The 26,073-nt window shown below is 44.2% G+C and overlaps 3 protein-coding genes and 1 long non-coding RNA gene across 4 annotated transcripts; 2 read left to right on the top strand and 2 right to left on the bottom strand.

The window, feature by feature from the left end:
* Positions 1 to 67: 67 nt before the first annotated feature.
* Positions 68 to 1,536, bottom strand: mgst3b (microsomal glutathione S-transferase 3b). The gene is made up of 4 exons (XM_084675398.1): positions 1,323 to 1,536; positions 991 to 1,113; positions 675 to 747; positions 68 to 323 (listed from the first exon to the last, which is right to left on the bottom strand). Exons 1-4 carry the CDS (start codon positions 1,446 to 1,448, stop codon positions 223 to 225), a joined length of 423 nt encoding a protein of 140 aa, XP_084531524.1. The 5' UTR covers positions 1,449 to 1,536; the 3' UTR covers positions 68 to 222.
* A 334-nt stretch (positions 1,537 to 1,870) lies between these two features.
* On the top strand, positions 1,871 to 5,312 carry rsrp1 (arginine/serine-rich protein 1). Its single transcript, XM_084675395.1, has 5 exons — positions 1,871 to 2,048; positions 2,452 to 3,022; positions 3,147 to 3,283; positions 4,730 to 4,810; positions 4,947 to 5,312. The coding sequence occupies exons 2-5, from the start codon at positions 2,461 to 2,463 to the stop codon at positions 5,115 to 5,117; spliced, it is 951 nt and encodes a 316-aa protein (XP_084531521.1). The 5' UTR covers positions 1,871 to 2,048; positions 2,452 to 2,460; the 3' UTR covers positions 5,118 to 5,312.
* On the top strand, positions 3,290 to 4,653 carry LOC146299719 (uncharacterized). Its single transcript, XR_014731405.1, has 2 exons — positions 3,290 to 3,614; positions 3,827 to 4,653. It is a non-coding gene; the product is annotated as an uncharacterized LOC146299719 (long non-coding RNA).
* A 2,927-nt stretch (positions 5,313 to 8,239) lies between the features above and the next one.
* On the bottom strand, positions 8,240 to 11,910 carry syf2 (SYF2 pre-mRNA-splicing factor). Its single transcript, XM_084675385.1, has 7 exons — positions 11,812 to 11,910; positions 11,317 to 11,391; positions 11,039 to 11,164; positions 10,627 to 10,744; positions 9,960 to 10,050; positions 9,158 to 9,256; positions 8,240 to 8,772 (listed from the first exon to the last, which is right to left on the bottom strand). The coding sequence occupies exons 1-7, from the start codon at positions 11,827 to 11,829 to the stop codon at positions 8,607 to 8,609; spliced, it is 693 nt and encodes a 230-aa protein (XP_084531511.1). The 5' UTR covers positions 11,830 to 11,910; the 3' UTR covers positions 8,240 to 8,606.
* Between the last annotated feature and the right edge of the window lie 14,163 nt (positions 11,911 to 26,073).

Below are 26,073 nucleotides of genomic sequence, written 5' to 3'. Positions count from 1 at the left end.
GCCATTAATGTAGCCTTCATATTTGTGAAGGCATACTACATTCCGTAGGCTATACCGCTGCAACACATTTTGTCTAAAGTTTGTAATTTTTTATTGAAGTATTGGTTACATGGAACAAAATCAAAATAGCTAAACATTTATGAAAAATTGAACAATCAATATAAAAGTGGTGATTGGAATGAAAGGTACAAGCCTTTACAGACGTATATACTGGTATCCACCCTAAATGACTCCCAGCAACTGCAAAGCCACTGAAATGGTAAGAATGATGACTCCAAATAACCCAATATATCCATAGGCGCCTTGCATCCTCTTGACTGGGTCTGTAAAACAAAGAAGCATTTCACATTGTCATAACCTAACAATATGCACACACCAAGCATTAACTGACAACATTGTCAACAATCAATTACAACTGTTGTTTGAGCTTCAAAACCTCTTATCTCCAACCTTTATTGCTACTGCCCTTTGTCCCTTTTTAAATCAATGATAGAACACAACTAGGGGGAAAGTAATAATAGGGTGTGTGTGGAGAAATAACTTTTTAAAAGCCACATATGTGGAGACGTAAATTCACTACAAATGCAAAGATTAGCATTGCATCAACCCCTGATCGTCTATGTAAAACTTGCTGCAATACAAAAATATTGGTATAGTTCCAATGATTATCTCACCTCCGGTGTAGTAGCCCCATGCATAGGAGAACCTGCTAGTCACCCAGATGGCCCCAAGCACAGCAGCTGAGGTCTGGGAAGAGAAGAAGGGAAATTAACAATGCTGCTGATATATTGTGAGTAAGGAATACGGAAGGAAAGACATAGCTGCCAATGCTACACTAGATCATCACAACTCACATAATTGGCTGCATTTCCATAACGCTGGTATGTTACACAAGATAAATCATAAGTCGTTGTTGCATTCCTTGAATAGGAAAATCGAGCACAAAAAACTTCTAAGAGTATTAGATTATGCACACAGATGCATACATACTGGGTAGACAAGTGAGGCAATAGTCTGGAACACAAGCCACTGTGGGTACACCTCTAGTGTGTTTTGATGGGCCCTCTGAATACAATTGAACACTGGGTCCTTGTCACTATACATCGTAGGGTACTGTCAGATAGAGAAAAAACACAAATGTCAGTTTGTTGGTTTAAATACAAAAACTCAATAATACACAAAAACTCAATAATACACAACAACACGCTTCATTTTATTCGGCCGTGTCGTTTTTCTTTCAGAACAAACTCCAATGAACTGTCAGTAACAATAATGCAACATGCGTTTTGCAGAGTCATAGTTACTAAAGAGTGCTGCTTTACCTTGACATCGTACTTCTTTCTGGCGCCTCCAACCTTAATCCCGAGATAACACAACATTATCCAGCTATACAAGTATGTAAGGATAACATATCCAAAACTGGAAGGCAATAACTCCAAAATCTCCATTGCATTTAATAGATCTTAACCCACAAACAATTTAGATTGCACAGAAGACCTGTTTATAGGTAGCTGGCTAGCTGGTCAGTGATATGCAACTCGAAGGGGAGTTAACGTTGTATATACATTACTTCACGATATTACCCGTTGCGTAGTGGTTATATCGGCCAAAGCCTTGTCTTGTACAAAGTTCTTATACTGTTATTTACCAGTATGGCCCAATAAACATAACTAACAACCACCTAATATTGTTAGTATATATGGTGTTTGCTTTTGTTAAAGAACAAGGGCGTTAAAGGCATTGATTTGTAAAGCATGTTCACATTGTAGGGCGTGCTCATTACCTGCAAAGATGCGCAACAGTAAACCCCGTGAACTAGTTTAATGTGGAAATTTCCAGTCTTCTGATGACGCATGCGCTCGGAAAACTGGCCATTCGAAAGAACGCAGCTTGGAGATATACGACATAACAAAGGCAACGGACAATATTCGAAGTTTTAGTAAATTACTGTCTACGTACATTTCGACAATTCACTCTAAACAGTGAGAATAACGTTAAAGTATTAAGATTCTCGTCAACATAACAGAACTGAGCCGTGGATTAACAAGGTACGTGGTTGTAAACTAAATGCAAACGTCGTCGTTACGTTAGCTAGCTAGCTAGCTTAGTAGCTAGTGATCTAACTAGTCGGTATTCGTCTCCTGCAAGGCTACACAATATTGGTTTGAATTGTATACTTTGTTTTCCAAGTGTGTTCTGTTGTAGAGTTGGAAAACATTAGTTAGTTAACTCTTTAAAAAAACAAAAACATTTTTGCCTGTCCCTGATAAACTGTTGGTTGGGGGAGGGGACGCGCAGTATTATGCAATACCAGCCATGACCATGGACTGGCCTAAATTCAGGCCTGCTGAACGAGGTTTACAGTTACGCAACCCACTCGTCTGCTGTTTAATCATTTGTCTGACCGTGATCGATAATAATCTGTTATTAAACATGGTATGCCTTCCACAGGTGATCAGTATGAGGAAAGACTCTCACACCAAGATGACTGCAGTCCGACTAAGTGAAGGGATCAGTCTGGTCTTCGACCAGGAAACACTCTCTAGCTCAGCCTCACCCCCCTTATCCACACGCTCCCGTTCCAGAAGTAGTCATGGCAGCAGTAAACATTCCTCCGGCTCCGGTGGCCGGGCCCAAAGAAGAGAGGCTCGTGCAGGCCGTCGTCACAGGTCCTCCTCCAGCACTTCCCCTTCCTCGTCTAGCAGTAGCCCCCGCCGCAGGTCCCGTTCTCACCCTCGCTGCCACAGAGCCGCTTCTCCTTCCCGTTGCTCCCACCCTCGCAGGCACAGGCGTAGCCACCACTCTTCTCCACAACGCAAAAGAGCGCACTCCCGCTCATCCAGCCCCTCATCCCCCCCCCGTCGCAGCAGCCACCGCTCTCGCCCCAGGTCCTCAGCCAGGAGGACAGCTGACCACAGGAAGCCCATGGGTAGTTTCAGGGCCAAGACCTCCAAATCCACCAAGACCAACAGGAGCCGCTCCAGATCTCCAGCACGCTTGACCGTTAGACTAAACTTGGATGGTAAGGCTTGGCCAAAATGGTGTGCATCAATACCCAAGTTAAATTAGTAATGTCACATTATTAACTATAGTGCTTATTATTCTAACTCAAGTAATAAATACAATTTTTATGTTCCTCATTACAGGAAAGACAGATGACGTTTGGACTGCAAATACCAAGCCAGGCGCTGAGGAGAGCCCCAGACTGACCACACCAGAACCACAGCCCAAATCAGATGGGTGGGTCACACTAGAGCCAGCCTTCCAGAAGAGTCCAACACAGGTGGGTGTCCAGAGAGATCAACATGCAACATCTGTGGTCAGCATTGAGTCCAGAACTATCTGATGTTTTACTTTGTCTGACACAGGGAGGTAATGGCCTAACAGGATTGCGTAGTTTCCTTCCCTGAAGGAGGTGTATTTCACTGGAAAAATAAGGATAATGCCCTCTTTGTACTTGTAAGGAATTCAATGGTTTTACTACCAAAACCCAGTATCATCATTTGACACAGTTGTGAACAAAAAAAATAATCTTTCTACTGTAACCTCACTAATATTTTTAAAGCAGCTCATGCACTACACACCATAAGGACAGAACTATCCCAACAACGAAGGTAACCTCTTACATTTCAGCTAACAAGATATTATAATATCTGTATTATTGACTTGAATCAACATGAACGAGCCACAAACGCACTCAGTGTCTACGTTTGTCTTTTGCTGTAGGATTCCTCTCATTCTGTGCTGTCTGAATTATTTTCCTGTTAACCTCGCCATCCTGGGGGAACACACATGCTCTGTTTGTATTTATCCCTTGTTCCTGTAGATCACATGACAGTGTGCTCCACTCCTGGCCCCCCTCGGATTAGGAGAATAAGAGGGCAGTCATGTGACTTGGGTGACACCAATGCGTTTGCGTGAAAGGTTATACAATCTGGTGAATCTTGCCATGCTCACAATGCCTATACAGGTCCAGTCATAGCCATGTGTGAAAGAATGGATTGTTTTGCCCGTACACGGGACTCTACCTTCTCACAGAATTTGTCTTGCAATTCAATTCATACGTTAATACTCTACACTACAATGATCTACTCAATATAACGATTTTCATCCACCAGTACACCTAGTATTGTTAGCACACCACACACACACACATAGTGTTTGTAGATACTCTGAAATGTGTGTTTGCTTACAGCTGAAATGGGTACGTTGTTATTTAGCAGAGCCCTCCTCCCCTATCGCTGAAGACGCGCAGGCGTTTGGACTGCGTTATAGTGACTATTCCTGACGAGATCTAAAAAAGAAGAACTCTTCCCTGTCTCCGTATGCCAAAGATAAGTTGGTACACAAGTTGTGTGCTGGATGGGCTTGTGGAAAGCGACGTCGTCATCATGCTACTCAGAGAAGGGGTCTTTTTTTCCTTGTTATCTGGTTTCCATTTTGGTTTTTCTTTTGTGTGGTCCCAGTTCTACACTTCTATGAATCTCTTAATGGCCTCTAGAGCTCATTGAGGCAGACAATGCATGGGGAGCTGCAGTTTGTTAAAGCCATGTAAAATGAGTGACAGCTTATGCCTTCTACAGAATAACGTATTTACACTATGTTGGATTTATTACAATAGTCAGTAAAAAAATAAAAAAAATAAAAATGGAATGTTGTCTGCAATCAGCTGCTGTTCACCTGTCTGGGAGCCCGTTCTAAATGAGTGTCTTTGTGTTCTCTGTAACAGAACAGTGACCCGGAGCCTGAGGATGATGGCCCAAGCCCCAAGATGTCACCTACTCGAAAGGGTATCTCATTCAGCATCAATGTAAGTTTTCCACAAATACAAAAATCAGAATCTTTTTTTGTATCCACATTTGAAAACGCTAAGGACAAGGGTAGCTATGTTTTTTTTAAATTAATTTTTACCAATAAGATAACATTTCTGTTTCCTGTTCTTCCAGAACGCAGTGGCCAAGCCCACAATGATTGCCACCAGTGCAGAGAGTAAGGTAATCCACAGAGTGGAGAGCTACAGCAGCAGGGCACCGTACGGTCACTGGATGCCTGTCAAGAGACTCCCCCAAGCCTCTGTGTCCCGCTCCTCCAAACATTCCCTGGCCACCTCACACTAGTGAGGCACCGACCCTGTAAATATCACTGTAACATAATGTACATAGGGAGGGGAGGATTTGAAGTCTTGTGTATCATGGTAGATACATTTCACTTTATATTAGAAAAGTATGAAGGACCGAAGATGTAATCCAGGTGGTTTTTGATGTTTTTTTTTGTGTTGTGTGGCATAAGTATTCAATAAAGATTTGAAATGATTTAATGAGTTGTCTCTTTTCAATCATTCATAAGTAATGCTCCTCTCCAGGATGGTAAGCAATATAAATGTTTCTGGTTATCAATGCGACCCGCAGTGCAGATGATGACCACCTGGTGGTAGGCTTGTGTCACAGGAAAAACAACATAAAACCTAAATAAGTCCCATTGAGCACATGGATTTCAAATAATGAAAACATATTTATGAGAAATCCTCTTTGAGGAGTTTTAAATAGTAGCTAGCTACTATTAATGGGTGATATTTCAACATTTATCCTGACAATGTTCAAAAGAGTGAGTAAAAAGATACATTACTGAAAGTAGGTCTGAGATTGATTATAAAATTGCCCCTGGTTTTGTTGCTTTCAAAGAAAAGGTTTCACATGGTATGCCTGAATCACCTCAGCTGGATAACAAGGCCACTTCATAGTTATGAGACTGATCACCGACTTACTACACATCATCCAGGAGTCTTGGTTATTTACTAACCTGACAATGTTCAAAAGAGTGCTCTTTGGCAAGTGCACTAAAAACACTAGAGATGGTGTCAAGTGTCAACACATGACTGCAGCTTTAAACATGTTGCTTCTTGAGTTACCTCATATAACCCAAGATCCCATTAAGGTTAATTTGCCTGGCTAGCAGTCTGTAAATTCAGATGAAACCCAGGAAGCATACTATTTTGACAGATCTGTCACATATTCATTTATGTGGGTTGTGAATAGGCAAATAGTGTTTGAATTGGCTTTGATATTGTCTAACTGCAGCTTGCTTCCTGTTCATCTCGAGCCTCTCATCCTAACATCCCGTGTGATTTGGTTACAAGACATCAGTGTGTAGGTCTCTAAATCAGGATCCTTCTGGCAATGACACAGTCTTGACACATTAGAAAAAACCCTGGACTGTTTATAGCAGTGAATAACAGATTCTATTGTACGTGAGGGACAGAACGCCTTTTGACATGAGCTTGAGAAAAATGCAACTAGTCTTCCCTTGGAGGCAAACTTTATTTGATGTTTAATTCTCCCCGCCCTCCCAATGCCTCAAATACCAAGAGGCTATTTAGGATTGTCGATTCCCAACCCTAATAGACGGTAAGCTGTACATTTCTGTTCGTATTTAACTGTGTTGCAGAAATAAATCAAATTCTAAGTCTATTAAGGAAAAGTCTACATATTGTCACTGTATTTCGTGAACAAGTTCTTAGAAATCCTTCAGCAAACGTTCACTTATGATTAGATGATTAGAAGGCAGAATATTCAGTTTTATAACTTGGCATTAGCAGAAACAAAACCTTGTCCTTTGGCATTTAGTAGTGTCATAAGGGCAATTACATTGTCTTGTAGAAGGGAACTTTGCAGGAACCCTGTGGCTCAGTGGGTAAGCATGTGTACCATCGAGTGTACTGTAACACATTACCCCCTGGTTCAAATCTCACTCAAACCAATTGATAATTCATTTAACTGATATCAGTTAAGTAATATATATGTTAAGACTCCTGTAGTTGCAGCGCACACCCCGAGAGTCCAGATCCCCTCTCCCAATTGTCTTTCCTGGTGGGACAGTTGGGTACCTGGAAAGACAGTTGGGAGAGGGGATCTGGACAGATCCCTGTAACAGCCACTCCAGCGCACTCCCCCAACTGTCCAGATCCCCTCCCTTAACTGTCTTTCCAGGTACCCAACTGTCCTACCAGGAAAGACAATTGGGAGAGGGGATCTGGACACTCAGGGAGTGCGCTGCAGCTACTGGAGTCTAAAAAGAATCGTACCTTTTATCAGTTTTATTTATCAAGTTTTGAGTCTTTTAAAGTTTTATGTCCATTTTGTATTTTTTTGTCTTTATTAAGGGAAAGCATAATTACTCCAATTTACAAATAACACTAATAGTGAATCACATCAGCCTACAAAGCAGATATTATGAATATTACATGTTATAATACATCTCATTCAATTATTTTACATTTTTATATATTTTTTTTTCCTTTTTCTTAATTTTAGTTTAAGGTCTCGGAATCAATTTTCATTCTGGCCCTTTGTTCAAACCATGTCCATTGGTAGGGATTGGTGAACCTATCACAATCTCTGCTCGTCCTGGGCCAAGAGCTCTTTCACGCCATTGTTTTATGGGAACATGAGAAACTACCCAGTCACTGACAATGGTCAACTGCAAAGCAAACAGGGGAAGAGGCAGTGTATTGCTACCCATATGTGAGATAGAAAAGGACATGAATCAAAAAGGATCCAAATTAAACAATTTCATACATCGCTTCTTTTGGATTTCCCATGGCTAAACTATTTACAAAAACAAATCTCAACCCGAGAACCAACATGAGACTCCCAGGTTTTTGATAACAGCTCTGCAAAGTGGAGTCAAATATCAAAGACATCATTAAAAATCCCCCTACACATCCCCCATAAATCAGGAGACCTTTGTGTCACTGTTTCCTTGCACGCTATACCCCTGCTTTAGTCAGAGCACATTCATTAATACAGACCAAACGCCTGACTCAAATTAAGGATACAGATCCTGGTTTCACGCATGTGTTTGGGGGACCTCCACATGGCGTAAACAAACAGTACGACCTACTGGCCCATAGAGGGTGCAACAACATAGCGTTTGTTGAGGACAAAAGAGAATGGCATGGGAATCTGCAGTCATGCCTTTGATCTTTTCTTAGGTCACAAGCCTCCCTGGCTCATGTCACTGCTCAAGGCAAGTTAGCTTAACAGATGTGGTTGATAGCGATGCAATTGAATTGCTTAATTCTTGCTTATCTCCGCGTGCACCTACACCAACACATTCTTCTGCCGCTATTGCTGATAAACAGGCTTTAGCCTCAGGGTTAGGAATGGTGTTTCATTCTCACGCTCACAGTATGCCCCCCATCCAACCACCCTTGCACAAGACATAGAAACCAGGCTGCAAATCCAATCAAGTGTTTTTATTTAAAAGATAAAATAACTTTCAAGGGTGGTGGGGGACAATAAACATGCATCTCCAAATGCCTTAAGAGGGCATGACACCAATAATATTTTTCGTTGAGATTAAATTCAAACCTTGCTCAGATTACACTGATCCTAAGTATTAAATACAAAAAAGCCTCTTCAAAACACCTGTGTCACAATACAAACCATGTAGCTCCAGATAACCATACTAAGCATTGTGATACACTCACATGAAGTCTGTACTGTAAATACATGACGAGTCCTTTAACCTTACTGGCATTATTAGCTTCTGAGCATCCCAGTGGAGACAAAACGCACTGTGTAAAGGAGGATCCTCAGAGCGTCCCCTCAGACAGCCGTGCCTCTCTCCAGGTTCTGTTTGATCTCAGCGGTGTATTTGCCGTAGAAGCGCTCGGCCTTCTTGTTGAACTTGGCGTTCCTCTCGTTGATGTAATCGATGTCCGCGTCGTCGTTGTAGGCCCTGCGGCGGCTGTACTTGGCCCTCTTCTCAATCCTGCGTCAGCGGCAAAGATGGCGGTTTTAATTCAAACTCCCAATCACATGCACTAAACTGCAAACTATCTCCCCCTTAAATGGACACCTTTGTCAACAAAAAATGACCCATCCCACAGAAAACTTTTGTCCTCTCACATTGTTTCAACACCATACACCAAAGGGTCATGGCTGTGTGTCGTATTATCGAAGCCTGCACCCTTGCTGATCACAGAGTTGCTTTAGTTACACACTAACCCATTACTAATCATCTTTTCAATGCTGGGGATTACTGAGAGCGCCAAAATCTGCACTGGTTCCTGCGAACAATGACCTGCTCCACTATTACTAATCATCTCTGGACTGATGCATTGAATAGGACATGGTGAGGGGATAGTGCCACTTACTGTTTCTCCACATCTTCCACCATGCGGTCGATGCCCTCCTTGGATGGGACATGGGTGCCGTGGATCAGGCTGTTGGAGGTTGGGTGGAAGTCCTCACCACTGTGGGAGACCACCAGGGCACATTGAGACAGGGAGCTGTTTATCATCATCGTGAGCCATGACTCCCTTCGCCCGCGCAACGTATCAAATGTGCTCGGCTATGGCTGCTGAGCCACTGTGGCTTCAGTGCATCCTTCACAGTTGTCCATGTGGCAGCATTTAATGGGGGGGGGGAAATGTGTGGGTTCTGAACTCATCTTTGGCTGATCAAGAAGAACCAACCATAACCATAACCAGGCCCTTCCTCTCTGAGTGTATGCCTCACACTGACGCTCCAGACAACATGAGATGATTCTTGGGAGTCTGACTGTGTCAAAATCAGCCCAGGGGCAGAAGCAGCCCACACTGCTGAATGTGTGTTGCGTTCCTTTGAGAGCATGTGATTGGCAGGAATTAGTGGAAATAGTGGCCACCAATACTTTCCGGCCTGTATGGTAATGCCTTGAACTGTGATCCGTGTCCTAGATAGACTGACTGTTTACTGCAATTTTACAGAGCTATAATAGAACATTTCCTGGAGAAAATGTGTGTGCTTACTCAAAGCAATGCAAATGGTCAATGTAAATACCTTGAATAGTACCAAATATAAAAAAGAAGTGAAAACCAAAAAAAGAAACAAAGACATAATATATGACTGTAAAAGCTTCATCCTACAGTGATGTAACAGCAGAAAGGGTTTGTTTTTCCCCCCAGGATGCCTCACCAGTCCTCCCTCTGCCTCTCGTAGCTCTCCATGTCTGGTTTGATCTGCCTGGTGAGGCGTTGGTACTGTCGCAGCTGGGCCTCGGCGTAACCTGCGGCCCAATGGCAACACGACAGAGAGCCGGGGTTACATTTACCGGAACAAACGTCGAGCAGGCGTGCAGCCCCGTGACACAACCTGGGTCTGGTTAGGGGAGACGAGAAGCTGCCCACCTCCCCTCCTTTCAAGCCCCTCTGGTGATAATTTTCTCCCCAGAGGATTTAATTCAGAGAGGGGTTTTGATGCAACAGATGGCAGCCATATTTGAGGCTGCCATCCCTTTTGGCAGATTAAATTGGAGGCAGTTAAAAATGATTTATCCCCTAGGGGCTTTTCACGCACCCAGAATTCCTCTGTACAAGGCTGTTCGAGTGACAGAACGACCATCAGTAGCGGTGTTCAGAAATTCAATGGCTGCTGCTTTCGGGACAATCGTGGGGCTGGCCCCATCCAGTGATCCTTATGGTGCAATTTCATACTTTCCAAATTGCTCTCTTAGGTACGAACCATATATGACACGGATTTAATTGATAGGTGATGTACCAAGACTAAGCCATGACAGAGGTAACACCTCAACCATGAGGGCCCTTGACCTACTACATAAGGGAGAGTGAACATGGTTTCAAACCTGAGAATCCTGGATCAGGGTTCTTCTTCTTCTTCTTCCTCTCCCAGCGCTCTGCATCCTCAGCACTGATCTCCAGAAGCTTCACACGGTCATAGTCCTCTCCCTTGGCCGCACAATCCTAAACACACACACCAACAGACAGCGTTGAGATGGAGCGAGCACACACAGTTCACAATGGATCTCCATTTGCTCCTACAATCCTAAACAAACCTGACGTTTAATATACAAAATGATTAACATTGGTTTACAATACAACTCATCACAGTGTTTACTTATTAAGGTGCCTAGCCATGTCTTGATGTGTAACTAGCATACAAGATTCACCTGCCGGTTGAGTTAGGTGGCACTCAATTTCCCCATAAGTACCACAGGTCTGATGAGTAGTGGGTGATTCGTGTGCAGTTGTAAGTACCTTTTTCTTCAGATCAGTAGCTAGTTCCCACTCCAGGCGAGCTTTTTTAGACTCCCAGTTTGTCGGTAGCTTCAATCGTTTGTCCTCCTCCACAACCTCCTGGTGGTTGAGCTTACGTGCTTCATTCTGAGATGGACCACACAGAAAATGTCGCGCGTTCAAGATAAACATTCCGTGCATTAACTGTATAAAGTATAGAACGTTATTCCTCGTCAGTTTGAAAGCCAAGCCAGACTGCGTGGCAGACTAAATGTATCCGCCAGTGTTCCCTCACTCACCCTTTTAAAATGCAGTTCCCGGAATTTGCGGAGCCTTTCCTCTCTCTTTTGAGATGAAACGCCGTCACCAGGATCCTGAACAGTTGGCAACAATTAGCACATGGCTATGTAGCATGCTACACTAACATGTTAGCATATGTTAATACTATGACAATAACACATGCGCGATTAGGCATATCGGTCGTGTATGTCTACAAAATGCGTGTCGAATAATGATAAGATATGACGACCAAGCTCTCCGAATAAGGGTTTATTGAGGAAACAAGTCTGCTAACATCAGCTAACATCACAAACACAACTCCGTTGGTTAGCTAGCTTGCTAGCTAAGATTGTAAACAAAACAAATATGAAATTACGGATTTTCCATCGATTATAAAGAATTATTGATACACGTAATACAGTTTCAAATTACAGTAACTTTCACCCTTCGTAGTGGAAGTATACAAGTGCCACTGTCATTACTTTACAATTTATTTTCTTTACAACATCACTTACCTCAGAACACGACGCCATGTTTGACCGAGGGCTAGGGTAAAACGTATTTCCGGTTGATTTCAAAACGCTTACAAATAAATGTCGCGAGTAAAAAAGAAGAAGAAGAAACGTCTCAGTATTTGAATTTGAAAAGTAGTTCGGGATAGCATAAACAACAATAAAAGCCCTATTCAAGAGTAATCAAAAATAACTATACGAACTGTCAAATGTAAAAAAGCCACCCGGAAATTAGTCTCTGAAGATTGGGATGTCTGCAGCAGGCCTTGACCCTTAAATGCAAACAATGTCAAAAAGTTTTGTTATGAAAAGAGCTAGGAAATCACTATAACGTAGCATTATTTGTTTGCGAGCCAATCTTTTGAGACACTGTGACAAACATATTTTCTTTCTGTCTAGTGTTTCATAATAATGCCTTTGTGTGGAAATCAAATCCAGATCGTCTGTCTTTCTGTTAAAGATGGTTTAATCAAACCAAAATAATGTTGGATCATTGACAACATGCACTTGCTTAATAGGATACTGGATATGACTGGAAGTAATTGAATAAAAGCATGAAAGGTCAACCATAGAGTCAGTCATCAGTCTGCCCTCAGAGTCTGTTTTATGGATCTTAATTGACATGGTCTTTACCCATAGAAAGGGCAGTACTGAAGCAATTTTTTTCCACAAACAACTTCAATTCTATGCTGTAATGCATGGTATGCAATGAAGGATCTCTACTGGATTGGAAAATAAAAGTAAACATTTTCCAGAGCAACGTTAGCATGTTTGACTTGCCAAAATGGATGGCCTCCCTGTTTGATTGTGTTATACCAATAGAGCTCTTTTAGAGGATGTAATTAAATAGAGTTTATAGTGTTAGATTAAAGCCTTTTCCTAGATCACAGGCAATGGTAATGGAGTGATGCATTTGCACTGGAAACCAGATGGCACAACATCACAGTGAGGCAAACACTCAACACTGTCTCAACTAGCCTTTGTTGTTACATAAAATAGAACACAATTGGTAAAGTGTATCAAACTAAGTTAGTAGTCAACAGAAAATGGTGCTGCAGAGAACATCTATGTTGAATATGGAAGGAAGAAAGGGTTTCAATGAGGTCTCCACGAAGAATGGCGGGACTGCATCCAGTGTCTATATGCATGTGTAACTTATAATCATCTTTGTTGATGCCAGAGAGCTAACAGGTCTATATTGTTCAGCAGGAACGTTTTCAAAATCTTACTGTATAAGACACATGAAATATCCCTCAAGGGTCCTCTCTTACAATGTTCTTTACTATGTTCACTCAGGTAGACATTTTCTAACACCCAACTATGCTCTAAACAGTATATGTTTAGAGCAATGTTTCTGCTTCAGTTCTTCCTGCATACATCACTGTTTAACTAATTAAAGAAGATTATACAGAACGATTAGTCTAATCAAATTGTTTGGAGATCAGCCACAGAGAAAACATTTCAGAACAGGCCGCGGGGGACAGCCATATTGTGTTTACTTTAGGTGCCCATCTCCGTGCAAGATGTGTCAGACACACTGGCACTGGGGGGAAAAACAAAGTTGCTATTATTACCTGCCAACTTCCAAAATGTTTTTCTTGGAAGTGACCAGCAGAAGATCTCTTCAGTTGCCATACAGGAGAACAGGTCGAGGTGTAAAACAAGAGCCTTAAACAAGTTCTATTGGGCCCTGGTCCACACAACCCTCCAGCCAGCGTGAGAGACTCAGCAAATCTGTCACTGCCTGTTAAGAGCAACTGAGCCCCCATTAGAAGAAGACAGGGGACTTTACCACTGGTTTTGGCCACCCAAAAAATGCTGAACCACCACTCCTCAATATTAACTTTTCCAGTCAGGCAAATCAGGCCTGAAATAGGGTAACCTTATATGTGCAAATAAATTATGCTATTGGGGCACATTTATACAAATGCAACACATGGCTTCATGGGGCTAGAGAATGGCTTCCCATTCATCAAACTGTACATTATATTGGTTCGGATTGTTGCCCAGTGCGGTAAGACATGTTTCTGTAGATGAGGAAATGCATTGGGCTTGTGGAGTTATCTTGCTTTTATAATCCGGCCCCCCTTGTGCCTCTCGCCCAGTGATATCGCTCCGGGGGCTGGGCCTCTCTACATGAGCAGCTGCTTCACATCTGGAACTTAATATAAACATCATGGCCAATAAAATCATTCCATTTCCTTAATTACTATTCCTGTCATTTCCGCACTAAATGAAAAGATATTAATTCTGGGCCAACACAAACAGGCTTCTCCACTATGAGGAGCTACTCCTCAAGCCCCACCACCCTGATTTCAGGGCTCTGTCACTGGACTGGAAACCCACATGTAGGGGAAACAAGGCTCCTGCGTCTGTGTGCGTGTGCGTGCACATGGAAGGCCATGGTCCGCATACGTTCATGGAACACAAAATGGCGTCTCGTTTTCCATCCCATCCAAATCCTGCGCTGATGCCAGCACAACCCTGACAGGCGCAAGGAGTGTTATCTTTCCTTAGCTGTGCCTCTCTCTCTCTCTCCATTTCCTTCTCTCTTTCTGTCCCTTGTTCTGTCATTGTCTCTCAGTGTGCTCAACACATGCCCTGCTGTTTTCTCCAACCCCCTTGTACTTTTCTCTTCCTTTCAATTCATCTTCATCTTCCATATCCACTCTTGTGCACACACACACACACACACACATATTGCATACACTCCCCTGGAGTGTTTTAGAGTGGTCTTGTTAACTGTAGGTGCTGGCTGATTATAGGCTTCGGCTGTACACACAGCTACACAAGGAACAAGGCTACTCTTCTTATTGGCTTGTTCCCTCAACGCGTGTCAGGGGAAATAAAGAAAAGATGGACCCCACGCCAATTATTAAGGTGGAACAAGATGTTTTCAACAGTTTAATTGCTTCCCATTGATTTCACAGCTCCCACTGCCTTCAGATATGTCTAAAGGTCGAGGATGAATAGAAGCAACACATGGACTTTAGGATGACATACTTGTAATGTGTCAAACACTAAACATCTTTGTGCCTGAGCCATCAAATTGGCTCTTGTATGTCTGGCTCACAAGCACCATCTCTAAAAGCAAGGACATACTATGATCAAATAATCCTGTGTGACTCGATTTGGAACTGGAACTCTTTCTACAGTATATGTCAGGTTTGTAAGGGACAGCAGACTGATCTTGTACTACATAGATTAAGATGAAGAGTGTGTGTAAGTGTATATAATGTGTATGTGTATGTAAGCACTCAGGTACCACAAGTTTTGCAGTCAATATTCTAGCTACACCACACACAATTAAACTCCCAATTAAGACCCATTAGGGTTTTTCCACTAAAAACAAGCCCAGGGAGAAGTCCCACCTCCTGCCAGTTGTGGCTTAGCAGATGTCTCCTGTGCTGTCATCCAAATGAACATGGACTCATCCACAAACTTTATGGTTGTATAATTACTGATCAAAACTAAAGTGGGAGTACTCCAAATACAGGATGAAGCAATACAAAGAGCTAAAGGCAGTGATCAGGGTTGGAGTGTGTCCTCCCAAAGAACTATGAAAGTTAAGATTGTTTGGAAAAGCTTTTTTGTTTGCTATGGACCCACATGAAGTCTTTATGTCGGAAGTATTGGGTAGTTGAAAAGCTCGAAAAGTAGTCAACACACCACAAGATGGCGACAGTGCACATCCTTACAGTGCACATTCTGCGCTATTCTGATGACCTCAACAAACAGCATGAACCTTCTCCTTGACAACTCATTGCAAACCTCAATGCTCCTACAGTTTTCTCAGCAGCATCAGCTGAGAAGGATTTCTCACTCCTCCGGCTCCACACATCCTGTGCCCACACACAAGACCAATGAGGGTGTCTTGGTGTTGCGCGTGGCCTAAAACTGTCATGCGTTTCCGCTTCTCAGTTCCCATCCTATTTCCCTTTGACCTTAATTAGATAGTGCAGTCCTCACTTGGCCAAACAATACTCTGTTGTGAAGGTTTGTAGAGAGGTGGCCCAAGCCAACTGCCTCTGGACACACAGCTGCGTGTGGGGAACGCGCCCTGCTTCTATGTCCCTCAGTCAACACTGAGAACCAGGGCACACATCAAATAACCCTGGTGTTCTTTCTTTCATGCTCTCACACGGTCAGATACAGGGGGAGAATAAGATCACTTTCTCAGCACCAGTGAATTCATTTGAAATCTGGTGATAAAGAAACCATAGCCAGTGTGGGGCTTTCACATGTAAGCAATCAATGGGATCTTTATTCATTTATTAGATGGGCTTTTTGCATTCTTAACCCTTGTGCTGCCTTCGGGTCACATGACCCAAAGGTTCATAACGAACCATCGTTGTGTTTACCCAATTTTACCCAATACAAAAATGAATAAAAATCATTTTCGCAATGTGGGGCGTCTGAGACAGCCCAACGGTTAAAAGAAAATGCTTCACATTTTCTTTTTGTATGCGGTAAAGTCGTTGCAATACGACGGTGGGTCACAATGATAACACAAGTGTTAATAAAACCCATGTTGTCTGGATAGTCAGTGGCTCCTCTGGAAAATGTTGCTGCTATACATTCATAGGTCTCCTTTAAAAGCTCTGTCTCACAGTATATCTAGCCGTATATGCTAATATAACAGCATGTATGGTGTAACTTTCTTTTAATGATTAAAACCATGAGATCAAGACCCCAAGTTTCTGTCTGTGAACCAGACAGAAAAACAATTAGGGATATTCCAGAGTCAGTGAGCCTTTGTACTGTCTTTCTCAGTCACTGCATGCACTTTCATTATGGAGTGTTCTGTGTGAGAATGAATGAGGTGTTTCCTCCTGAAGTGGGTTCTAATCTGTCTCCCAGGAGAGATGCTGGAGTGTGATGGAAAATGCTCTGTTCAGGCAGAGGGGTGTATTATTCAGTCCGGGTTCACGACAGGAAAGGATATCTGTCTATGTCTGTATTTCTGCAATGAGGGAGAAATACCATTTGGGATGTACGTAGACTGAACCAAAGTCTGAGAGAGAAGTTTGACAGAAAGAGCGCAAAAGTGTGGGAGAGAGGAAGAGCGAGAGCGAGAAAGAAAAAGAAAGAGGAAGAGAGTGAATTATGTAAACAGGATTTAGAAACCAGACACCCTCCATACCCATCACAATGTAATATACGGAGAGAATGTGTTTAGCAGAGCCCATTAAAGCTCTAGGCCTCGGAGGAGAAGAGGCGGGGGAGGGGGGGGGGGACTGACTGACTGACACCAGGAGGTTGAGGTGCTCGCAGGCCAGACTCCCCTCAGAGTAGGAATGAGTAATGGGTCAGGGTGTTTTCAGACTCCCATCCCCTCGCGAGTCCAGCCAGGCAGCCAACGATGATGAGGTTACAGTGATAGAGGGAGCGAGCGAGAGAATGAGAGAGCTCGAGAGTTAGCAAGCTGTCTCCTCTTGCTGCTGAAGGTAATTTCAGATCATGTTGCAACGGAAGCCAAACTGACAGAAGAAGAATCTATCGAATTCAGCTCAAAGATCACAATAATATTGAGCCTTGTTTATAAACACACAGTCTGGATGCACCGGGAGTATCATTCGGTCAGGTCCCAACACTCCAGTAGAGTGCTGTGTTCAGCACTTTTATAGCCATGGTAAAAAGCCTGTAGGTACATTGCTCTGCTTTGTCCTGATGAGCGTTAATGTCCATTTCAGTGCATGTGTGTGTGTGTGTGTGTGTGTGATATGACTATAGTATGTACCAACTTTCCCCTTGGGAATAGCTTGGCTCTGTCCTCCAGCAAGACGCCATCTCTATTATAATGCCATCACTGCTGCCTGCCAAGCCAGATTGTATGATGTCACTTCCTTCCATGGTCATGGTGGTTTAGGTTTGGCAGTGGTCACAAGTGGTTGTGACAATTTGTGCCCAACTAGGAAGCTGCATGGCTGCCAATCTGGAAAATGGCCATGACATCTAGACCCCCCACCCCTGAACACACACACACACACACACGCACACACGCACACACGCACACACACACACAATATTCTTTAGTGGGCAGCTTTACATCTTTTATCTGGAATCAGCCTGTGTGCCATCTGTTCCTCCTACTCCCTCTTTCACTCCCATTCTTCCTCTTCATTCTCGTACAGTACATCTTCTCATCCTCTCTTCATCCTCTTCCCCCTCCTCCGCCCCCCTCCCCTCTGGCTTTGTAGCTGTGTTGCGAGGCGGAGCGGAGGGCAGGGTGGCGACTGGCAGGTCCGTGGCGGGTGATGGATGGCTCCTGGAGAGGAAACACTCGCCTGGCGATGAGAGAATGTGGAAATGTACGCAATGGCGCCGTGCCGGTCACACGGCCCGGCCCACTCTGTGGGTCGCATCAAAAACAGCGTTTCTTCCCATGCCAGGGGGCAGGGGCAGAGGGGGGCTCAGAGTGGATGCTGGCTGAATGGTTGGGTGGGTGGACACAGGCCCAGGATCAAACAAAGCCGAGGCAGGGGGTGGATGGTGGGTGGGATGGGGAATGGTCAAATGGGGCAGTTTTAATTTAGAACAGATTAATCACAGCCAAAAATAAATAAATATAAATAAACTGTTCTCAACTACAACAACTCTCTCTAGGCCTTTCCTTTTTTTCCCCTGCGTTCCATGTGAGCTGTCCTTGTGGGGGATTTCCACTCCAGCCTGCCTGACCACTGTGTGCTGTGCTGTTCTCTGAAGCACTGAGTCATCATGTCATTGAAGCTCGCCGGTGTCTGGAGATGTTAGCTGATGTTTCATTTCCTTCGTGGATTGGAATGACATAAAAAAGAAAAATGCTCACTCAGCATAATCTGTACCTCTGATAACTTGTGTATGCTAGTGTACAGTTCAGGATGATTCCAAAAATAGTTGTGTGTGTGTGTGCTGTATCTGAGGTTGGAGCAATTCACTTGTGGGTGAAGTTGGTACTGGGTACATATCTGTTTGGTTGACAGGAGCAGGCAGATGTCCTCGTCATGCTCTGTGGTGTGGTTCCCAGCAGACCTCGCTCTCTCGCAGGCCTGGGCTGTGGGCGCAGGAGGGGAAACCACACCCCAGAGAGGCGGTGGGGATGAGGGTGGAAGAAACCGCTCGCCTTGCAGGCCACCTCACGCTGGGTCAGCCACCGGAGGGGGCGAAGGGGAGAACACCAGGACCAGGACCATGGTTTGGAGGTTTCACTCTGTCCGTGCTCTGAGCAATCTGAGCCCCTTACTTACGCCTCCGCCCGGAGAAGAGAAGAAGAAGGAGGCGGGGGCTTGGGCTGGCGGTGGTTGAGACTGGGATGAGTGACATTGGTATTTCCACAATTACAGAGTTCAGAGACAAAATGATAAGCATGGGCCGATATGAAAGAATGAAATGGCCTGGAAATAAGATGAATGGGGTAGATAGGAAATGTCATGAGAGCAGATGTGAGAAATCCTTCAGAGTCAAAAGAGTCTGAGTCACTTCACATGTTTATGTAGTCTCCACAAGGCTCCCAAATTAACTTCTAACGGGACTTAATTTGACTTCAAACACGACACCAATTGCATCTTGAGTTTCATATCATTAGGATTCTGTCTGATTCCCCCTATCACATAAAACGTTCGACATGTTCTGGAAGGCCCAGGCAGAAACAAGAGACGGCGCTGTAACGTTCCATTTTGCTGTGAACGGCTCTTATCCATGACAGAAAGGTCAGAGTCTATCATTGATCAAAACCAGACATTGTTTAGATTTGACTCCACCTTTGAAACACAACCATCTGTGAAGGCTGAACATACAGTATTTTGTCTCAGATTGGGATGCGTAATCAATGCAATTTCAGTCTTAGTTTAATTGTTTTGTTATATTGCTTTCCCTCCTCGCCTCTTTTTTCTTTCTTTTATAGTTGAATGCAATCGTTTTATTAGCTAAGCCTTTCTATTTCGAGGAAGTGGGGCCTTGCCAGTCGTCGTGGTTCCTATAAAAACTAATCATTTCAATTTCCTTGTATCTTATTTCACTCATTTACTTTAATCACAGTCTAGGGGAGGCGCCAATCTTTCCCCATGAGTGGTATCTGTTAAAGGGAGCAGAAATGTAGAAAGGCCTGCCTTGAGAGCTGGCACAGAGGAATGACTTTCATACTAGCCTATTTAATGACTGCTCGGGAGTTTATGCGATTAGGGCTCATCTCAAAAGATCTGAATGCTCTTTGAGGTTGGTATATTCAGCGAATGAACTGGATGGGCAATCTGAGAGAAATCTTGGTAAACATGGCAAAGATCTTTGTTGGTGCTGTGCTTTGAGCCACAAAAATTGACTCACCAACTGGAATTGTCTTGTGGAAGGACTATTCAAAGGTGGCAAGTCAAAGTTAGGAGTCTAGCTAAGCCATATGATTGGCAGAATGAACATCTTGTGGCAGGTCAGTGAATGATTATGGACTCCGTCTGGGAAATTAATTAACAACAATGCAGACAGGAAACCAAAAGCAGACCTCAGGTCTGCTTTCATGTCTCATTTCATTTTCCAGAAGCTTCATTTTTCACGTCCTCATACGGGCTTCAACTGAAGCTCATCAACATAGTGTGGCTACTTTACATTGGGAGTTTGATGATTGCTTCGCAAAGGGATTTGGCTGCTTCTTTGTTTCTTCATGTTTTCTACCATTCAGGATTGTCCATTTGGTTACCATGACTTGGTGATGATGGAGGTGCACAATGCTTGAAGTCCCCGGTCACTGTATGACAGGGAGAGCAGGCCCTGTTGGGTCACACTTTCAGGCGTAACATTAGTGATCCCAGGGGACTGTGGGCAGGATTGGTTTGGGAGGGGCACAAGTGTTTTATGATCTGGCACCAGGGTGAACAAAGCAAATAATAGCCAGACACTGAGGAGCAGGTAGTTTCACTTAACCTCTGTTCAGGTCTGCAAGCTGCCCTAACTGGAAGCACATGGCCACGGGGAAAAAAAGCAGGAGAGAGAGAGAGGGAAAGAGATTTAGTACAAGAGTAGAAGAGAAAAAAGGTTGAGGTGGGAGTGGGGGGGTCAGGGTGTCGACCCCTTACAAAATCCATCTCTCAGAAAGCCGACAGGGGCCTCTGGCCTCCACACCACAACAGAAAGAGAGAAAGAGAAACCAACCAACTTAACAGCCAATGATATACCCCGGCAGCCCAATGAAGGATGACAGGTTGGCCAACCCCACAACTCCCACCAACCCCATTGCATCATGGTGGCGGGGAGTCCCAGAGAAAACCTACGATCGTGAAACTGCTCTTCTCCGGTAGCTGTATACACAGGCTCCTGGAACCACAGCTGCCAACTCCTCAGGTTACAAGGCCCACACAGCCTTCAGTAACACTTGGGGAAGTGGCAACCCTTTGCTTCTGAGAGTGAGGAGGTACCTGTGTGATCAATCGGAGCAGGATCTGAGAGCGCGTCTTGTGGACTGTGGTCTGTTTACTGGATATCTGTGGGTTGTGGCTTTGCCTCTCTCCCATTAGTGTGTTTGGTGTTGTTCGCATGCCGATTGGCCCTACGGTAAACGCTCTGGGAGGGTCCGCCCCTCGGGGAGGACCTGTGGCCACCGAAGCCCCCCGAGATGGCGAAGGATGGATGAGGTGAGTGTGTGCGAGAGAGTGAGAGTGGATTGTGTGCACCTAGGTAAATGGACGTCTGTAAGTCAGGCTGCTGTCTGGCAGCATGTGTCTACACGTTTTCCTCCATGGTTGGTTGTTTACGTGTGCGTGCGTGCGTGTGTTATGTATGGGATTGTGAGTACCCTAAATGTGTGTTGGAAAGGTCAGTATGAGTGAGCGCCACCTCCATCCATCTCAGGAGCCTATCTAGCTGCTGTCTACCCAGCTTACCTCCTGTTACCTCCTGCTCTCTGGTCCAGCCACCACTATCAAGTTCCCCCATGTGGTTCCACTTAGACCGCCAACGGCTCAGGCAATCAGTCTCCTTTCTGGCCCACAGACAGGACAACGGCCCACAGAACAGAACAGACCTGGGCTGGGCTACAGTGGGGAAGCCCAACAGACTGGTGCCACAGACTGGAGAACTTTGGCCTAGATAACATGACACGGCACACCTCATTGTAACAAGCTATGGTATATTGAGCTAGGCTATGCTGACCTGGGCTATGCTGAGCTAGGCTCTGATGAGCTAGGCTATGCTGAGCTAGCCTCTGGTCAATGGGAAGGTGTTACGGTGCGATTGTAACACACAGTAGGGGAAATTAGAGATTTACCACCAGCTGTGAGCGTCTTTCTCTCCAGGCTCTCAATTCCATGTGAACATGCAAGTCCAAGAATAGCATGTATATCTAACACTGAAATTCTGTGGGAAAGCCGGCCATGCCAAAAAATGATGCTTGAACTTACTCATTAGATTCTCTATCTTGAATAGAGGTGTAATGCTGATCACTGTGCATTAATACTGCATTTTTGCAAGGAAAAACAAGAGCGGGTAATCAACAAAAGACTACTACTACTGGTCACTGATAATTCCCTTTCCACATGGGATGGGGAACTCTTAGATCAACCTAATTACCTAATACTGTTTTTGTCTGATGTTATATATAGAGGTTGTTCTGTAAGGAGAGCACCCATGGTGAAATAAACTTTTGTTTGAGTTATTTTAGGAAAAAGTATTGATGGTATGGCTAAATACAAAATCAAATGGACAAAAAATCCCCCCCCCAAAAAAACTGTGTAACCTACAAATGTTGTCCCTCTGATGCAAATGAAGCACTTCATCCTTTCTTCCTCAGCCTCTTTCAGCACTTAAGCTATATCATTGTGTATCCATATTGATGAACTCTGACAGGGCTCAATTTCAAGATGGCCAAAGACATCTGATCCCCCCCCCCCCTCACTCCACCCTTCACAAAAATGAAAACTGAAGAACTCCCCCTGAGTTTCCCCTCTCTGCCTTTCCTTTCTAGGACATAATGGCCAGTCTTAATTTCTGTTTCCAGTCATGGAATATGATAATTTTCTTATTTGCAAGAAATGTCAATTGCTCAACTCAGACACATAATCATTGTGGAGGAAAAGAGGAGCTACCTGCGTAATGTGCTTAACAGATAGTAACCTGGTTAGCCGCAGGCACTGTTTGAAAATGAGAAAGTGCTGATGCACAAAATCAATTTTCCTACGTCTAAATGACTCCCTATTCGGCTTAGGATTTCACCTAAATGGCCGAATCCTAAAACACTGATGCTAATTCTATCATATTAGACCCTGATTCTATAGTTCAAGTTATTGCTAATGCTATTTGCTTTATTTATTGATGCAGGGAAACAGCTCAACGGCTGTAGAGTATGTCTCTGTTTCTGCTGCTGCTTAGTGTGTGTGTTTGTATGCGTATCTGTTTGTTTGTGTGTGTGTGTGTGTGTGTGTGTGTGTACAAGACAGTAAAGGCCTGGAACAATATTAGCTGCAAGTTGAGTTTTCATCCTCCTAATTTATCTCCTCAGGCAGACTAATTTGATGTGTATTTTATTGCTGTAATAAGTCTTCATTGAGGTAGTTCATCAGTCAGGACAGACAATCCCACAGACTGTCTGTGTGCTCCTGTAAATGTCCCTGTGTGTCTGCTGGTGGTGGTGAGTGTGTGTGTGTGTGTGTGTTTACCTAATGTGGAGGGGAATCTGCGACCTAGGAACCACAGGACAAAAACATGTCAAGCGAATCTTTAAATGAGTGGTCCCAGAATGTTGTGATATGTGTGTATGTAAAAGATGTGTATTTGTGTATCTGTGAGAGTGTGTCTGTGTGTGTCAGGCTATAGATTTGTGGATTCTGGCCTAGCTTGGCCTGTGGCCGTGGCTGGACCACCTGTGCAAGCCACATCATAAACAACCACCATGTGTCAGCCCCGCCTCCACATCGACATCACCACACAGGCTGCTGGTCCATCACACACTTACACATTATCTCTATGGACTTCCTGTTTGAGAATAGGTGTCCAAGACCTCTAAACACCAAGGCCGTAACCCGAACTGCAGGACAGGACATTACAAAACCACCACAGTACAGAACGGATGCGGTGTGGGAAAAAGCCTCAGCCAAAGAGCTGGTGTAGAAACAGAGGTGAAAAGTGTCCAGCATGTATTGTGTTAGCATAACTCTTGTTGTTTACAGAATATGGTTGCTTCAGGTTAACGGTTTGATTACAATGAATGTCTGCCAAAATGGCCCCTGTCCAACTCCTCTTAGGCACCTTGATATCCCATGTCCCATAGCTAGGTCTCATGGCTAGATCCCAGGACTTGACATCAACGTTGCACCCGATTTATCAGTTTGGCTTCCTACCCTTCCTGCCGCTTGTGGGTCAGCCTAATAACCTCTGTCAGCTCTTAAGGCGTGAAGAAGGTATATTGTAACCATTTGGGCCGAAACGGGCCGGCTTTCCCGATATTGACTCAAACACAATGAGGGAAGAAGGAGGGGCGACGTGGAATAAAGTGACACTAATGGAGCATTGATGACAAAACAAGGCGCGCACTGGGACCACTTTCCAGCATTTTTAATTCTTAATGTCGTCGCCTCGGGTTTCAATACGTCTTGGAGCAGAAGCAGCGCTCCACGCCCGGGCGGATCTGGGCCCTGGATTAGGATTTCCTCGCGAGGAAATGGTCATGTGATTTACTGTTGCTGGAGACGCGCTACAGGTGCCAGGGCACGGGGGGTGGGGGAGGATAAGATGACCGAAACAGAAAAAAGCAGGATAGCTCTCTGGAATCACAGCCAGCTCCTCACCCCCCGCTCTGGAATGGGCTCTGCCGTGCCTGCGCTGGGACACCGGGAGGTCACCCTATACTTTGAGAACACACTTGGATGGCAATTAAATATTAATGGCAGAATAATTCTCTGAGAGCTGTATCTTTGTTACATGGGACATGCAAATCACTCCAATCAGCGATTCCACTGACACGACCCAGGCCTCGCTGGATAAAGAAGGCTGGGGTGATCTTTAACATCATTAGGGAAAAACTACCGGGTGATGAAAGGAAAGATGAATACACTTACTATTCGGTTATTATGGAGTGTTTACTGAATTTTGCCAGCTCCATGTCGATGTGCATGTAGGTGGAACTGTATGCGGTCCCAATGATGCTGTTGATGTTGTGACTGAAACGATGGGGGATTGTCTTTGTAGAGGCTGACGACCGATATGAAAAGAACTATACAGTTCACAGAATGACACTGGTCCATCATGTTAGACAGGACAAGTTTATCGGAAATTGAAAAGTCCCCTAGAGGATGAATACAATTGTGCATTATTAATTTCTTATTTTTACCACGGAATTACAGTTGAGCAAAATCCCAGACATTATCTTCCAAACGGTGTCAGTAAAACAGTGAGAAAAATGCATTTTTGGCAAGGGTGGCAGGGGAAAAAAACATGAAGGAAAAAAGATGAAAAAGAAAGAGCCCTTCATAGGGCATCCTCTTTTCATCCTGCCTCCCGCCTTCATAAACAGGAATAGTTTCTGCCCATTAGAAAACATCCCCCTCTCTCCTCTCCTCTCCTCTCCACCATGTCTATGTGTCTGTCAGCGATTCTGTGTGGGCCTGGATTCAACCCAGCCTGCAGCCCAAAATACCCCCCCCCCCCCCCCCCCCCCGCCCTGCAGGTTCCTCAGAGTGCCACTCAGACCACAGGCACACAACCCCCCACACACAAACCCGCACGGCCATGGCTCCATTCATTCACCTACTAGAATGTAACAGACAGAAAAATATACCAGAGACCAGAGAGGCCCAGAGTCCCTTGAGCTGACAGGAAGATCGTTGAGGCACAAGTCTGAGACGTTCAATCAAACCTGATATGCGTGCATTTATGGAGTATTTATGTATCACACAGGAATTGGAATTATTAGAGGAATGTTGAGTTTCTATTCTATGACTTTTTTTTTTTTTGATTTCATGGGAAAATCTTTGTCTACAACAGAGGACCAAAACAGTTAGATATTGTGTTGTTCTCTGCGTGACAGGTATTCATTACCTAGGAATAAGCTGTCTCATCATTTTGATTAATACCGTGATAACCATCATCCTGGCAGCGCATAGCCTTATCATTCTCCAGATCTGCTGAGAAGGGGAAGGGGGAGGGGGCGGGCAGAGGAGAGGGATACAAATTCATCTGAGAGACGAGTTTAATTGCTGCAGTATTGTTTAATAAAGACAGCTATTTGTCTGCATTCCTTTCTTGCTGTTCACTGGTTTCACTTCATCATGGCTGGAATGCCAGGCTGGGCGATGGCGGCGGGCGTTA

The sequence above is a fragment of the Hypomesus nipponensis genome, chromosome 3, assembly GCF_054491055.1.
Source record: "Hypomesus nipponensis isolate SF chromosome 3, ASM5449105v1, whole genome shotgun sequence".
Classification (NCBI taxonomy): Eukaryota; Metazoa; Chordata; class Actinopteri; order Osmeriformes; family Osmeridae; genus Hypomesus; species Hypomesus nipponensis.
This window is presented reverse-complemented; position numbering and strand designations above follow the sequence as displayed.

Bases quoted from the DNA above. Each gene is read 5' to 3' on its own strand.
- mgst3b (XM_084675398.1), bottom strand. From the start codon at position 1,448: ATGGAGATTTTGGAGTTATTGCCTTCCAGTTTTGGATATGTTATCCTT. The intron at 1,114-1,322 runs GTAAAGCAGCAC...TCTATCTGACAG, and splicing joins GAAAGAAGTACGATGTCAAG to TACCCTACGATGTATAGTGA. The intron at 748-990 runs GTATGTATGCAT...TTCTCTTCCCAG, and splicing joins TTGCCTCACTTGTCTACCCA to ACCTCAGCTGCTGTGCTTGG.
- rsrp1 (XM_084675395.1), top strand. From the start codon at position 2,461: ATGAGGAAAGACTCTCACACCAAGATGACTGCAGTCCGACTAAGTGAA. The intron at 3,023-3,146 runs GTAAGGCTTGGC...TCCTCATTACAG, and splicing joins CGTTAGACTAAACTTGGATG to GAAAGACAGATGACGTTTGG. The intron at 4,811-4,946 runs GTAAGTTTTCCA...CTGTTCTTCCAG, and splicing joins GTATCTCATTCAGCATCAAT to AACGCAGTGGCCAAGCCCAC.
- syf2 (XM_084675385.1), bottom strand. The intron at 10,051-10,626 runs GTTTGAAACCAT...ATTGGGCCGCAG, and splicing joins CCCTGATCCAGGATTCTCAG to GTTACGCCGAGGCCCAGCTG. The intron at 9,257-9,959 runs GTGAGGCATCCT...GGTCTCCCACAG, and splicing joins GAGAGGCAGAGGGAGGACTG to TGGTGAGGACTTCCACCCAA.